The sequence below is a fragment of the Ailuropoda melanoleuca genome, chromosome 7 (genome assembly GCF_002007445.2).
Source record: "Ailuropoda melanoleuca isolate Jingjing chromosome 7, ASM200744v2, whole genome shotgun sequence".
NCBI lineage: Eukaryota > Metazoa > Chordata > Mammalia > Carnivora > Ursidae > Ailuropoda > Ailuropoda melanoleuca.
This window is the reverse complement of record NC_048224.1, coordinates 56,209,112-56,224,758: the sequence shown is the minus strand read 5'-3', so window position 1 is coordinate 56,224,758 and position 15,647 is coordinate 56,209,112. Positions and strand designations below refer to the sequence as shown.

At 50.4% G+C, this 15,647-nt stretch overlaps 1 protein-coding gene across 1 annotated transcript in view; it reads left to right on the top strand.

Annotated features, from left to right (window-relative positions):
- Window positions 1-7,981, top strand: part of MED27 (mediator complex subunit 27) — a 202,933-nt gene extending 194,952 nt beyond the window's left edge. Inside the window, exons 7-8 of the mRNA XM_034664726.1 lie at window positions 1,169-1,246; window positions 6,548-7,981. Coding sequence (XP_034520617.1) covers window positions 1,169-1,246; window positions 6,548-6,682 — 213 coding nt within the window. The 3' untranslated portion in view covers window positions 6,683-7,981. The remainder of the gene's footprint in view (window positions 1-1,168; window positions 1,247-6,547) is intronic.
- Window positions 7,982-15,647: the final 7,666 nt, after the last annotated feature.

Sequence of the window (15,647 nt, the reverse complement as noted above, 5' to 3'; positions counted from 1 at the left end):
GTTCCTTCCACCTGATTGCTTTGCACCCCCTAATGCTCAGGTCCATTGCCGCATCACATGGTGTCCGGGGACAGCTAGAAACTGGGGACGTCTATACCAGGTAGACCCGTGTTTACTCCTGCTCAAAGTTGAACATTTTACCTGGGTGTGTGTTTGTTTCATTTTGTTTTTTAACTACAACATTTATAATGACGAGAATCCCCAGTGAAGACAGTCAGCTAAACCATGAGTTTGAGCACAACTGTCAGATTAGGTATCATCTATTAATTTGCTGATTGATGGCAGGCATTAGCAATTTGTGGTGTCAGATTTCAGAACTACACGGGATCTTAGATTACTCCTTTGTTTTTCAGAAGGGACATTGAGACCCAGAGAGATTAAGTAGTTGGGGGCTTAAGCCCAGTGCACATTCTGTCTTGTCACCGGTTGCCTCTAGTAGGCCTAAAGTGGTCTTGCCCTTGGCTCTGCTGGTAACGCCTCTCCTTGGAGTTTGGGGACAGTGGGTGTGGCCCACCAGGATGCTGAAGATAGGCCTCAACTTTCAGAGAGAAGACCACACTTTGAGTGGCAAGGCTCCTCAGAAGGGTAATAGGAACTGCGAGACCCAAGGGAAAGATCATCAGAAATTATCAGATTCTGGGTGTCAGAATCATAAAATCTCTATGACTGCAAACTGTGCGACAGAGTGAGAATTACGGGAAGCAGAAAGACCAGTTCCCCTGCCAGGGACAGTGTTCCAATGTGACAATGAAGTCCAGCGTGGACAGGTGCAAACTTCTTTGCATCCATGCAGTGTTATCCTGCGGAGACTTGGCTGAGAAACCTCTGTGGTCTGCCGGTCTTTCCCTCTCCGCTGGCCTCGGGCCATGCCCCTCCTCCCGTGTGCTGCCCCCCCCCCCCGCCTGGGTTTCCAGTTGCTGGAACTCACTCCTCCTACTTCCAGGCCTGAATACTTGGCGTCCTCTCTGCCCACAGCACTCCTCCTCCCCTGACCCTGCCCCCAACCTTGCTAACTAATTTTCATACTTCAGATTTTATTTTAGATGCCCTTTCCTCCCAGAGATGTTCAGAAGCAGATTGGCTTATCAGAGAAGGGGATGCACTGGTTTTGTTTTCTCTGTGCTGGTTTGGAGTGGCCTCTAACTCCAGTTGTTGTCCTTGGTTCCAGGTGACAGACCACGCCACCACTGCCCTGCTCCACTATCAGCTGCCCCAGATGCCCGACGTCGTGGTCAGGTCCTTCATGGTAAGTGGCCTTAGGAGCCAAGTCTGCTTTGGAAAGCTTGGCCCCTCCAGGTAAGAGCAGGCAGCTCAGAAGGTTGCTGCTGCAGTTCTGGACCACGGGGCCCCCCAGCAGGAGATTGGCCAGCACACAGCTGATGCTTTCTTTCAACCGGGAAGGGATTTATGAGAAACCGTTTCCCACTTCATTAACTGGTGTTTTCTGTCATGCTGAACAAGTGGTGGTTGCAGAAGTGATCTCCCAACAGTTTCCCACATTGATTTAGTCAATAGATATTTATTGAGCTCCTGATCTATGCCAGGCCCTGTGCTTGGCGCTGGGCAGGTAGCAATGACTAAGACAAATCTTGCAGTGCCCCCCAAGATACATATGTTTTCAGAGTTGGAGCTCAGGATGGGGAGTGACCCCAAAACAGCCAGCCAGCCATTGCACTGGCGTGTTGGAGTCAGCCCCTGCCAGCTCTTGTGAAACGTTGGGAATTTTGCATCCTGGTTATTCAAATAGCTTGAAATTGAATCAGCATGTTTGCACCACAGAAATCAGCAAGTGCTGCAAGTCAGGACCCGCCGCCACCCAAGGGGGCTGGTTCCTCGGCACACCTCTGCCCAAATCTGTCACATGACCAGCATTTGGCCTGCGCAGGGCCACCGGCCAGCTCGGCTGGATCCTGCCTGGCAGAACTGGCAGCTGTGGGTTTCAGCATCGTGCGGCCATGGTTCACGCTCTCCCCTCGGTCGGCTCCGTCTTTCACGGCGACTAAAACTCCCCTTCCAGTTCACGCTAGGAAGGCTGCCAGTTAGAGGCCCACTCGGAAGACCTACCCATTAGCGAGCCCAAATCAGCGTTGACAGCCAGGTGGAGTAGCGCTTAGCCGCTTCACCCCATCACGGTTGGCCTCAGCAAGTGAGCTTCTTCGAGAACCTGCAGTTCATTTCTTGGAGGACACAAACCCGACTTATTTTTTTTTTTATTTTATTATATTATGTTAATCACCATACAGTACATCCCCAGATTCCGATGTAAAGTTTGATGCTTCATTAGTTGCGTATAACACCCAGTGCACCATGCAATACGTGCCCTCCTTACTACCCATCACCAGTCTATCCCATTCCCCCACCCCCTCCCCTCTGAAGTCTTCAGTTTGTTTCTCATAGTCCATAGTCTCTCATGTTTCATTCCCCCTTCTGATTACCCCCCTTTTCTTTATCCCTTTCTTCCCCTACCGATCCTCCTAGTTCTTATGTTCCATAGATGAGAGAAATCATATGATAATTGTCTTTCTCTGCTTGACTTATTTCACTTAGCATTATCTCCTCCAGTGCCGTCCATGTTGCAGCAAATGTTGAGAATTCGTTCTTTCTGATAGCTGAGTAATATTCCATTGTATATATGGACCACAGCTTCTTAATCCAGTCATCTGTTGAAGGGCATCTCGGCTCCTTCCATGATTTGGCTATTGTGGACAATGCAGCTATGAACATTGGGGTGCATATGGCCCTTCTCTTTACTACGTCTGTATCTTTGGGGTAAACACCCAGTAGTGCAATGGCTGGGTCATAGGGTAGTTCAATTTTTAACTTTTTAAGGGACCTCCACACTGTTTTCCAGAGTGGCTGTACCAACTTGCATTCCCACCAACAATGTAGGAGGGATCCCCTTTCTCCACATCCTCTCCAACAATTGTTGTTTCTTGCCTTGTCTATCTTTGCCATTCTAACTGGCGTAAGGTGGTATCTCAGTGTGGTTTTGATTTGAATTTCCCTGATGGCTAATGATTTTGAACATTTTTTCATGTGTCTGTTAGCCATTTGTATGTCTTCATTGGAAAAGTGTCTGTTCATATCTTCTGCCCATTTTATGATTTGTTTATTTGTTTCTCGTGTATTGAGTTTGAGAAGTTCTTTGTAGATCTTGGATACCAGTCCTTTATCTGTGGTGTCCTTTGCAAATATATTCTCCCATTCCGTGGGCTGTCTCTTAGTTTTTTTGACTGTTTCCTTGGCTGTGCAGAAGCTCTTTATCCTGATAAAGTCCCATAAGTTCATTTTATCTTTTATTTCTCTTGCCTTTGGCGATGTGTCGTGAAAAAGGTTGCTCTGGCCGATGTCATAGAAGTTGTTGCCTATGTTCTCCTCTAGAATTTTGATGGATTCCTGTCTCACATTGAGGTCTTTCATCCATTTGGAGTTTATTTTTGTGTATGGTGTGAGAGAGTGGTCAAGTTTCATTCTTTTGCATGTAGCTGTCCAATTTTCCCAGCACCATTTATTGAAGAGACTGTCTTTTTTCCACCGGATGTTTTTTCCTGCTTTATCAAAGATTAGTTGCCCAAAGAGCCGAGGGTCCATTTCTGGGTTCTCTATTCTGTTCCATTGGTCGATGTGTCTGTTTTTGTGCCAGTACCATGCTGTCTTTGTGATCACAGCTTTGTAGTACAGCTCGAAATCCGGCATTGTGATGCCCCCAGCTTTGTTTTTCCTTTTCAACAATTCCTTGGAGATTCTGGGCCTTTTCTGTTTCCATACAAATTTAAGGACTATTTGTTCCAGTTCTTTGAAAAATGTCCTCGGTATTTTGATCGGGATAGCATTGAAAGTGTAGATTGCTCTGGGTAGTATGGACATTTTAACTATGTTAATTCTTCCAATCCATGAGCATGGAATATTTTTCCATCTTTTTATGTCTTCCTCAATATCTTTCAAAAGTGATCTATAGTTTCTAGGATATAGGTCCTTTACGTCTCTGGTTAAGTTAATTCCAAGGTAACGTATGGTTTTTGGTGTTATTGTAAATGGGATGGATTCCCTAATTTCTCTTTCTTCAGTCTCGTTATTCGTGTATAGAAATGCAACTGATTTCTGGGCATTGATTTTGTATCCTGCCACCTTACTGAATTGTTCTATAACTTCTAATAGTTTGGGAGTGGATTCCTTTGGGTTTTCCATATAGAGTATCATGTCATCTGCAAAGAGAGACAGTTTGACTTCTTCTTTGCCGATTTGGATACCTTTGATCCCTTTTTGTCTTCTGATTGCTGTTGCAAGGACTTCTAGTACTATGTTGAATAATAGTGGCGAGAGTGGGCATCCTTGTCGTGTTCCTGATCTTAAGGGAAAGGCTTCCAGCTTTTCCCCATTGAGAATAATGCTTGCAGTAGGCTTTTCATAGATGGCTTTTATGAGATTGAGAAATGTACCCTCTATTCCTACACTCTGAAGGGTTTTAATCAGGAAAGGATGCTGTATTTTGTCAAATGCTTTTTCTGCATCAATTGAGAGGATCATATGGTTCTTGAGTCTTTTCTTGTTGATATGATGTATCACATTGATTGATTTGCGAGTGTTGAACCATGCTTGCATCCCAGGTATGAATCCCACTTGGTCATGATGGATAATCCTTTTAATGTACTGTTGGATTCTATTAGCAAGGATCTTGTTGAGGATTTTGGCATCCATATTCATTAGAGAAATCGGTCTGTAATTCTCCTTTTTGAGGGGGTCTTTGCCTGGTTTGGGGATCAAGGTAATATTAGCCTCATAGAATGAGTTTGGTAGCTTTCCTTCTGTTTCTATTTTTTGAAATAGCTTTAGGAGAATAGGTATTATTTCTTCTTTGAATGTTTGGTAGAATTCCCCAGGAAAACCGTCTGGGCCTGGAGTTTTATTATTTGGAAGGTTGTTTATCACTGACTCAATTTCTTCATAGTTAATTGGCCTATTTAAGAAATCTATTTCTTCCTGTTTCAGTCTTGGTAGTTTATAGGTTTCCAGGAAGGCCTCCATCTCTTCCAGATTGCTTAGTTTTTTGGCATATAGCTGTTGATAAAAGTTTCTAATAATCCTTCCAATTTCAATGGTGTTGGTCGTGACCTCTCCCTTTTCAGTCATAATTTTAATAATCTCAGTCCTTTCTCTTTGTTTTTGGACAAGTTTTGCCAGTGGTCTATCAATTTTATTGATTCTCTCAAAGAACCAGCTCCTCGTCATGTTTATTTGGTCTACTATACTTCTGGTTTCTAATTGATTGATTTCTGCTCTAATTTTACAAACCCGACTTATTGATCGGCTTCACGGTCCTGGGAGGGCGAGCGAGCGAGCGAGCGAACCCGGGCACTCGGCAGAGCCGCACGTGAGGGGCTCTTTCATGTGTCGAGAGGACGAGTCAGCTGACAGTCTTCGGCAAGCTGTTCGTTTTTGGACAGATACAGAGTCTTGCTTTTTAACCTAACATGTTGTCATGCCCAGTTTCCCTTTGGTAACTGACTCTGGGATTTGGGGAGGATTTGAATGTGATCAGCACTGAAGGATAAATAGTTTAGCTGAATGGTCCATCAACTTCCTCACGTTTATTGCCAAAACCTCAAACACCTGGCCTTTGGAAGGGGGACGGTATCGATGGGCCAGTCTGCCACCACGAAGGCAGCTGTGATGGAGATGGAAGGATTTGTATCAATAAACTCGACCTACCTCTTCAAAGAACAATTTTCTCTTATCGACGTAATTCAGGAGGACATTAAATGATGAGATTCATGTGCCCCTGTCACAGTGAGAACTTGCTTAACTTGCTTGCCTGTTGTTGTGGGGTTTGGGTTGGGATTTTTTTGTTGTTGGGTTTTTTTGTTGTTGTTGTTTTTGGTCGCGAATCTCCTTGAGTTTGAGAATTGAGTTATGGGAGTCTCATCCTTATGTATGATGCCCGAGAGAACTCTGCACTCTGAACCACTCAAGTGTGTATTTGCCGCTTATTATGTTATTTGGAGACACCAGGTTGTCCCCGCCCTCCCCCAGGTGCTTTGGGCCACGTTGTGACAGCAAGTGATGACCTCTGAAATCAAATTAGAAAGAAGGCATGTTGACCTCAGTGAGAGTTCGAGCGTTGTCATCCATGCGAAGTCTTCCTCCGCACGGGTCCGTGCCCGCTCCTCGGTAGGGAACAAGGCGAGGATCAATGAGCCTATTCAGGAGACGTGGGACACAGGAGTGAAACGTGGTTCTGTGCGGCCCCAAGCCCCAGGTGCGCTGGTACGCGGCCACTCCTCCGGGAGCACTTCCTGCCCCGGAAAGCAGGAATTTCTGTTTTAAGAACTCCCTCAGTTGGGGGTTGGGGGACTGACAGAACTGAAAATCAGCAGCGTTGTGACCTTGTGGATTCTGCATGCAGTGCTCTGTGAAATCACAGGCCATCTTTTGGGTCCCGGCCAACTTGAGTTCTCTGGCCTCGAGGTCATTAGGCTTGATAGGAAGGATGACATTGGAAGCACCCGGGTCCCATTCCTTTTATTTCTCTCCTCCCTTCTCTTTTTAGACCTGGTTAAGAAGTTACATAAAGCTGTTCCAGGCCCCGTGCCAGCGCTGCGGGAAGTTTCTACAAGATGGCCTTCCGCCGACGTGGAGGGATTTCCGAACGCTCGAAGCCTTCCACGACACCTGCCGGCAGTGACCCACCCCAGGCCCGGCCCAGCCTGCGGGCCCCGCCCAGCACCTTCCCAGACAAGCCCTCAGTCGGGTGGATAGCTCAGACCTGTCCTTAGCACCCAGACACGATACCGCCACCCGTTCATAAAGCACGTGTTGTCCCTAACTGCAGAGCAGACTCCATCTCGTGGTGATGGCACCAACTATACACTGTAACTGGTTTATGGAAGGCAGAGAAGACCTTTTTAGAACTCAGAATAAGAAAGTTATGCAGCATGCATGCTCTTCCTTGTATGTTAGCAACGCTGGCGAAGTCATCCTCCTGGGTCTGCGTTCTAAGTCATTTTCACAAGCCGTTATCATTTGAATGAGCCCATGTTCATACATATTGTCATGCTGGGTGTTTTGTTTTGTTTTGTAACTTATTTTTTTTCTTTTAGAAGCAGTAAAGCTTTTGTACCCCGGGCACGGCTTTGTCTCCTGTTTCTTGAAGCACCTTCTGCACTCAGTTGAGTGAACATGTGAGCGGATCTGGGCCTTTTGAAGAGAAATACACTTAGTAATGTCTGTGTTTAAAAATTGTTCTTTCTGAGGACACATTTCCTTGCTTCTTGCTTTTAGGAGAGAGGACATTGTCGGCAAATACTCCATTTCAAAGACGTCTTTGCAGTTTGAAAAGTGGATTGTTCTTTTTGAGGAAAAAAGCACACAGATGTTTCTTTCTGCCAAAGCAGTAACACGCATACGTACCGAAGGGAAAGGAATCTGCCCGTGTTTCCAGCTGGAACACATGTAAGCAGGCGTGAGAGGGACGCCTGGCTTGTTTGCCCCATGTTTTGTCCTAAGTATTACTGTGGACAGATGCCAGCCCAGTCTGCTGAGTTCACGCAGAGCCTTGACCCCAACACTGAAAGCCGTAACCTGTTTATATGAAGAAGCGTTGACCTGGTGAAGGTCTTGAAGGAAGGGAGAGTTCCCTAGAGCTTTCCTGGCCCAGCCGATGCTTCAGATGTTCTCTTTGCAGGGAATATGCCAGAGAGGCACTGCCTTCTTGAGATGTCCAAAAGAATGGGTGGTTCCTACCTGGGTTCTGGCACCACTCGGACCCTCCCCACCTACCCCCACCAGGCTTAAAGGAACTGAGGACAAAGAGGATTTAGTGAGGGGGAAAGGATAGGACCGTTATGCTCAAGGTGTGGTCCAGGGGCGCCTGGGTGGCACAGCGGTTAAGCGTCTGCCTTTGGCTCAGGGCATGATCCCGGCGTTATGGGATCGAGCCCCACATCGGGCTCCTCTGCTATGAGCCTGCTTCTTCCTCTCCCACCTCCCCCTGCTTGTGTTCCCTCTCTCGCTGGCTGTCTCTATCTCTGTCGAATAAATAAAATCTTCAAAAAAAAAAAAAAGGTGTGGTCCAGCAGCCGCAGCATCATGGGGGCTAATTAAAAACACTGAGACTCAGGCCCTGCCCCAGACCAAACGAAGAAAATGCTCCGGGGGTGGGGTCCAGGATTCTGATTGTTAAAAGCCCCCCCCCCCCGCTGTGGACCCCAGTCTGAGAACCCCCATTCCAAGAGATGGGCATGCTTCCCGTGCCCAATCTGGGGAGGTGTGATGAGAGGCAGCAAGAACATTTCCCTACAGCCAGTGATTGCAGACTAAATACCATGGTCGTCACATTCAAGCTATTATCCCTCATGAGAGGCACCATTATCTCATGAACCACTATGAAAAACATGCTGCCAGTTAAACCACGGCACAGGCCTTCGTGAGACTCCTGTGTGACACAGGGGTCGGTCACACTGGCCTTTCATTGCTCTGAAACATCTTTCATCTATTCCAAGGGGGCTGGCACCTTCTGCCTGGAGTCTCCTTGTTGAGCAGGGGACAGACGATCCCTGGGAACAGACCGGAACACGGCTTCACTGGCTTGTGGGTCTCTTCCCTTCTTTAGTCTCATAAGACACTTGTTTGTTGCTTTGTGAGAATATCCAGAATTGAGGACCTAGGGACTATAGCAGTATCTTGTCCTGTTGCTGCCCATCTTTTCTAAGACATTTAAATGGCATGTAGACTGGCCCCTGCGGGACTCCAGTGTGCATTGTCGTGTGCAGTAAGAACAGTAGGACCAGCTATGACCAGGTCGGAGCACGTGGATGTGACAAGTATGTCATGACTGCCAGCCGGCTGATAGTACCCGTCAGAGATGTTGAAATGGGGTGGGGGGGGCACTGATGAAATGGTAAATCACCTTGTGAGAAGGCTACGTGGATTTTTAACTCTTTGAATCCTCCTGATGGCACCAGATCAGAGAAGGTCCGAGTTGGTACCGGGCGGTCTGATGCCTGCCAGCCTCCGTGTTCAGGAGAGAAAGCGAGCTGGCCTTGAGTTCCGAGCCTCGGGCTGGCAGGGGTTTCTACTTAATGACATTGTTTTCTCTGTGTCATGTTTAGTGATACTTTCCATTCGTGACAAATGATGTTTATTTCCCATTTACAGGAAGGTATACAGTTTCCATTTTAAACAAATGTATTTAGGCAGAAAAGTGGGACCGTTAGAGAAAAATTTAAATTAATGCTAGCACAGGTGGAGTGTGGCTATAGCAGTGGGGCGGGGTGGGGAGGTGTGGCGGCCAGGGGCACGCGCGGCCAGGGCCTGAATTCTGGCCCCCTGCTCCCAGTGGGGGGGGCCCAGACAAGTCACCGTTCCTTGGTATAACCATGTTCCCACTTCTGTAAGATGAAGGCTGATAGTGACGGTGAGAGAGGGAAGCTGGGGGTGGGGTTTCATGGATGAGACAGGATCGGCCATGAGTTGATCGTTCACTGGAGCCAGGCATTGCGTGTGTGGGTGATGCTTGATTTTTTTCTATATTTTATATATTTTTTTAAATCTTTCCCTAATTAAAAGTGGGAGGGAAAATACAAGGGTTGGGCCAATCAACCATTAAGGCCTTCCCATCTCTGGCACTCGTGTTCTTTAGTCTTGAGAGGGGAGAGCTGAAAGGAATTGTACTGAGGTCTAGAAAGGTAAGGAAGACTGGAAGGGTGAATGCTTGGTGCTTCAAGAGATGGACATGAGGGGCGCCTGGGTGGCTCAGTTGGTTAAGCGTCTGCCTTCATCTCAGGTCATGATCCCTGGGTCCTGGGATCGAGCCCCAACTCGGGCTCTCTGCTCAGCAGGGAGCCTGCTTCTCCTGCCTGCTGTTCAGCCTGCCTGTGCTCGCGCACGCTCTCTCTCTGACAAATAGATGAATAAACTCTTAAAAAAAGAGAGAGACGGATACGAGGAGACCGGCTTTGTGTCAACCATCAAAATCCAGAGAACGTGTTGACCCAAAGTCAGCAAAAGTAGAGACCAGAGGTGGGTTGGGACAAGTGCCAGGGTGGTAGATCGTGTGGGGAGCTGGGAGGCCTGCTGCTGCTGGGAGCAAGGCGTCAGGTCCCAGAACTGTCCTTTGGTGCCTCTCACGGAAAGGAACGTGGCCATCGCTGGGTATGCCACCCAGATACTACTTAGGCTGTCCTCCATGACTTCTAGACCAGACCTACGAGGTACAGTACGTGACTTAACCATTGCCCGACAGCTCAGCGTCTGCTCTGTGCCAGTTGCTCCATCCCAAGTGGGTACGTGGTGTTTCCCCTCGTCATATAGGCCAGTAGAGGGTCTCACACAGCAGTACACCCAGGGGGTTATCTGACCACGTCACTGGGCCCTGTGGCCACTGAGCAGCAGAGCTCCTCCACAGAGCCAAAGGGACCAGTCCCCGCTCTGCGGGGGTGCATTATCTGGCAAGTGCTCTTGCCCGAGCTCAGACATCTCCGTCGGCAGGTGCTTTCCTGCCGTGATAAGCAGTGACGCGTTTACCTGTACTTGCTGCCGGCCAGCCTACTGCTGATGAGCGGGGCAGCCGTGAGGAGCAGAGTGGAATGAGGACGTCTGTGCAGGGTTGTCCAGATTTTTTCCTGAACTAAACTGGGAATTGGCCTTTTGGTGGCGAGCGATGTTTCTCTACTTCACACCGCTGACGGAGAGCTGCAGGCACGAAACGATGAACTTTCAGTGTTAACGTGCAAACTTTCCATTGCGTTCAGACTGTCAGCGCGCGGGCCTGATTCTAAATCGAGAGCCTCGTAAGGTCACCCTAGTTGGGAGGAGAAGGGACATCACCACCTCATCACCAGGACTCTCATAGGATCCGGAACCTTGGCCAGCTTGACGGGAGGCATCGTGGGGCCATCAGGTCTGTGGGAGAGAGGACAGCGGACGACTCACCTTGCTTGTCCGCGCCTCCCAGCTCCTGCGTTTTTGCTGGCAGGATCTCTGTTGAGGATGATGTCGGCGAACTTTAATTGTCCTGCTTTTGACAGGAAAGGGTGGGCCGACTCCATCGCACCTGCTCAGAGCTCATTCGAGCCTGCACGAGAACGCGCCCGGGAGATGAGCCCGCGCAGAGTGCTGTGGACCAGCCTGCCAGTCCGTCTGCGTCTGCTCAGGGAATAATTAGGCTTCACTTTCTAGGACAGGCGGGTTTCTTTCCCCCGTCTCTGCCGTCCTTCCCCCGCTCTCATCCCCACCCCAGCTCCTTCAGTTAGTGGCAAGGAACCTCAAAAATCACTTTCAAGTTGAATTTTAAATTGCAGGTTGGCTGCTCCCTGTCATTAGTGTTTGAAGAGATAAACCTTAAAGTTCACGAGCACATCCAGGGAAAGCACCATCTCGGCAGCTTTACAATGATTAGTTACTCAAGAGCAGCTCCAGCCTGTCTCTGTGCTAATTGAGTTTGAAATTTCCACTGGAGATTGGCTGTCCTCTGGGACCACATGAGCTCAGGACAGGCGGGTCCTGCCGGCAGCAGGCTTCATCGGCATCATGCCTGCCCAAGCCCAACAGAGGCAAAACAGTCACATGTCCCTCGACTGGAGGGAGGGGGGGTGACAATGAGAGAGGCGAGGAGGACAGCCGCCGTGAGCTTGGGAGCCGGCCTGGGATGCCAGCGAACCTTGTCAGCCCCGGCGCCGTGGGGCGACTTGTTACTTAATTGTGCGGCTCCGTTTCTCCAATTCTTGTCAGCTTGCTTTCTTAATTACTAGAGGAGTACGTGTGTTCCGTTTGTAGAAAATTAGATAATGTGGATAAGCAAAGGAAAAAATAGCCATCATTCCCACTAGCAAGAGATAATTGCCAGAGAACTTCACCGTCTATCTTCCCAGACCCTCCTATGGCTATGTTTGTGCGTGTCCATTTTTTGCCAAAAATACGAGCGTACCGTATACTGTTTTGAAACCTACTTTTTCCCATTTAGCAAAGGCTAAGTTGTGATAGCACAGAGGCCCCAAAATACAGTGGCTTAAAGAATGCAGACACTTCTCTCAGTGCAGAGCTCCAGAGGGGCTGGTTCGGATCCGACAGCCGCTCTGCTCCATGCAGAGGTGGCGAGGACCTTGTTCCTGCTACGCCTGACTGAGGACGTGGTCCGCGTGGAGGGGGGGGCTGGGCCACAGGCACCTTCCAAATTTACTAAAGGGAAGGACACGCGAGAACACGTGCTCAGAGTTTTAAGACCCAGACCCAGCACCAGCGCATGTCCGTTCCACTTGAACTTCATTAGCAAGAAGGTAGTCACGCGGCTGACCTTGCTGCCGGGGCCACTGGGAAATGCATTCTCTAAGTGCGGGGCGGCTGCGGGTCCAGCGGGAACTCTGACGGAGAAGACAGCCTGTTCTGACGGACGGCCTGCAGCCTCTGCAAACTGTCCCGAACCTCCCCCGCCTCAGGAGTGGGCAGCGGTGACCCGTCCTCGGGGTTTGGTGTCTTTGCTTTGTCCTTCGGTTCGTGTTACCGTCTCCTTCCAGTTTGGCGACCGTAGTGTAGACAGTGAATCTCCTACTGGGCTTCTTTTCTTAAGCGTTTTATGTCGCGGTAATTGTACATTCCCAGGAGGTTGCAAAGACCTGTACAGGGAGGTCCTGCCCTTTGCCAGCCCCCCCCAGTCAAGATAGCTAACTGTACCCTCCCCACGAGACCCCGTCATTCTACCCCCTGTCACCCACAGACACCTCCTCCCCCCATGCCCATCCCCTGGCAGCCACCGATCTGCTCCCCGTCTCTGCGACTGTCTTTCTCACTAACATTATCTCCCTGGAATCACGTACTGCGTATCCTCGTGAGGTTGGCTTTTCTCACTGCACAGTTTCCAAGTCATCGTGTGTGTCAGCAAACCATTCCTCTTAGCTGCTGAGTAGTATTCCATGCTGTGTGTCGCCACCCTTGAGCCGTTTATCCACGGGAGGACGTTTGGTCGTTTCCAGCTCGCGGGTCTCCGGAATGAAGCTGCCGTGAGCACCTGCGTGCACATTCCTGCATAAAAGTCGGTTTCCGTTGTCGTGGGTGCCCAGGAGGACAGTGCTGGGCTGTACAGGAAGTCCGTTTTTAGTTTTAAAGGAGCTGCCAAACCGTTTTCCAGAGTGGCCGTGTCCCTTTACTTTCCTGCCAGCGGTCTGCACGGCACCCAGTCTCTCCGCGTCTTCACCAGCACTTGGTGGTGTCGCTGCTTCTGATTTGAGCCATTTGTAAGGTGTGAGGCACTGTCTCAGGTGGCCTCTGTCTGCTTTTCCCTAACAGCTGATGCTGTTGAACATCTCTTGTGCTCGGGTAAAAGGCCTGTGCGGGTCCTTCGCCCATTGTCCATTTGGATGTTCTTTCCATGTTGCGTGTTGAGAGTTCATCGCGTAGTCTAGGCACAGATCCCTTGTCAGTCACGTGATGGGCCCTGTGATCTCCTGGTCTGTCGCTGCCGTTTCGTCCACTTGCTGGGGTCTCTCACAGAAAGTGTGCAGCTTTTATGAGGTCCAGTTGCCTCCCGTGTCAAGTCCAACCTGTTGGGTTTCAGGTGACCAGAGAATGTTAGGAGTGTTGCCGCCGCCTCCCCCTCCCACCCCTTCCTTCTTCTCTCTCTGCCCCCACCCCAGCTTAATCACTAGCTCACTCTGAATCTCCATCTCCATCTCTTGGCAGGGATCTTAGCTGCCCTCTGTTTCAGCCTGTGCACTGGATGGACAGTCGGATTGTCCAAAGCCTGGAGACCTGCCCTCACTCACTCAGCAGGTGAACGACCACATGAGGACCAGAGCCAGGCTCCCCTCTGTCTACATGTTTTCCCCTTCCCCAAAACCTCGTGGGATAGCACTTGACCTACCGTGTCAAGATGATATAGATCGCACTAGGGCACAGATTACGCGGGACATCATTGGCTGTGGCGGTCGTGTGTCTGTAGCTCAGCCGGGGCCCAGGTCGCTCTGGTGAGGCGCCTCTCCTGGGCATGGCCTGACACCAGGGGGGCTCTTGCCCTCCCTGTCCTGGAAGGCAGGCATCTGCCTGTGGTCGGATGGGCAGCTGCCTGCCAAGTCCTGACACCTACGCAAGCGTGTGTGAGGTTGCTGGAGGGAATACGGCAGGGGAATCTCTCCTTGGGGGGACGCCCCCATCCCCCCACCACATACACATGCAGGTCCCAGCCTCATGGACTGTCAAGCCACCTGGAAACCCCACGCTGACGGCTGTGCCTTGGGAAGCGTAAGGGGAGCATGGGAGTATGTTGGATGTGGGAGCCGTTTGCACCGGCGGACCACCCTCCACCCCTCTGCCCCCAGTGCCTGGCCCTCCAGGCAGCACTCGGCCTGCTCAAGGACTCCAGGGAAGGGTGGAGTGCCAGCCCACAGGCTGCTGGGAGCCCACATTCAAGACAAGGATCATCCTCACCTGTCACCTGGGCCTCAAGCTTACTGTCACCTCCCTTTGTGAGGACACCATCCTAAACCGTGGAAGGGACGGGGGGTCTTGGGCCGGGAGTGGAAAGGGCTTCCAGTATAGAATCCTTTCCCTTCAGGGAGCGCCAGCCTGTTCCCACCCCCCCCTCCCCTGCCGGCCTCTGGGTGGCCCTCAGCCCGTTCCTCCTCCAGAAAGCCACGTGGCGCTTGTGCGCGCACACTCCCTCTCCTTTCCCGGTCACTAAGCGTGCATATGCCCGTCCAAACCATCTCCCGCTCCAAAGCACCCAACAAAACTGCATTTCCCAGCTCCCTTGCGTCCAAGTGGGGCTGCAGAGTACGAGCAGCTGCTCTGTGTCCCTTTCAGAGCCGCAAGAAGGCCCGTCTTGCCTGTGCTCTCTTCCTTTTCTGAGGCGGTGTTGGAAGTGGCACCCCGCATCGGGACAGGATGGAAAGATCCTGAGTCCCCGAGTCCCTACCTGGAGAAGGGCTGGCCAGGTGAGCCTCCCAGCCAGGAACTTCTGCAGTGGATTTTCTGTGAGCGAAGGACACTTTCAAACCTCTCATGGGTTAAATCACTGAGATTTAAGGTAGTAGCCGTTGTTTTAATACCTGCTAGTTTTATTTACGCCAAACGTCATCTAAGTACGCTGGAAACAGGCCACAGATAGTAAGTATTGGATCAATGGCAGAGGTTACTGTTTCTGCTGCTACTGTATTTATTAGCTTGAGTCCAAGTCATCGTCACTTCTCATAAGAGAGGACCGCGTAAAATGTCACCTCAGCCTTGCTGTCTCGCTCCTCTGGGAAGAGCCACCCTATCAGACAGGCCTTCCCTGACCGCTCGCTGTGAAAGTGTGCGCGTCCCTGTCCCTTTCTGTGTGCTCCCTTGGTTCCTCAGAGCACCCCCGGCCTTGGACGTGAGCTGTGTATCTTGTCATTCGCACCCCCCACGAGAGTGTCGGGAGGCAAGGACTGGCTCTGTCTCGGGCACGGCTTGGGCCCCTGGCACAGCGTAGGTGCTCAGTAATCTCTGCCAGACACTGACCAGAGGAAGAAAGCCAGGCTCAGGAGTCCTCTCTGCCCCTAAACAGGTCACCCCGGGCCAGTCACTTGATCCCTCTGAACCTGGATTCTTCATCTGGGAATTGGGTCAGTGAGTTTGGCCGTGCAGGTGCAGAAGTCTTGCAAGTGACCACACCAGATAGGTATTGTTCACCTACT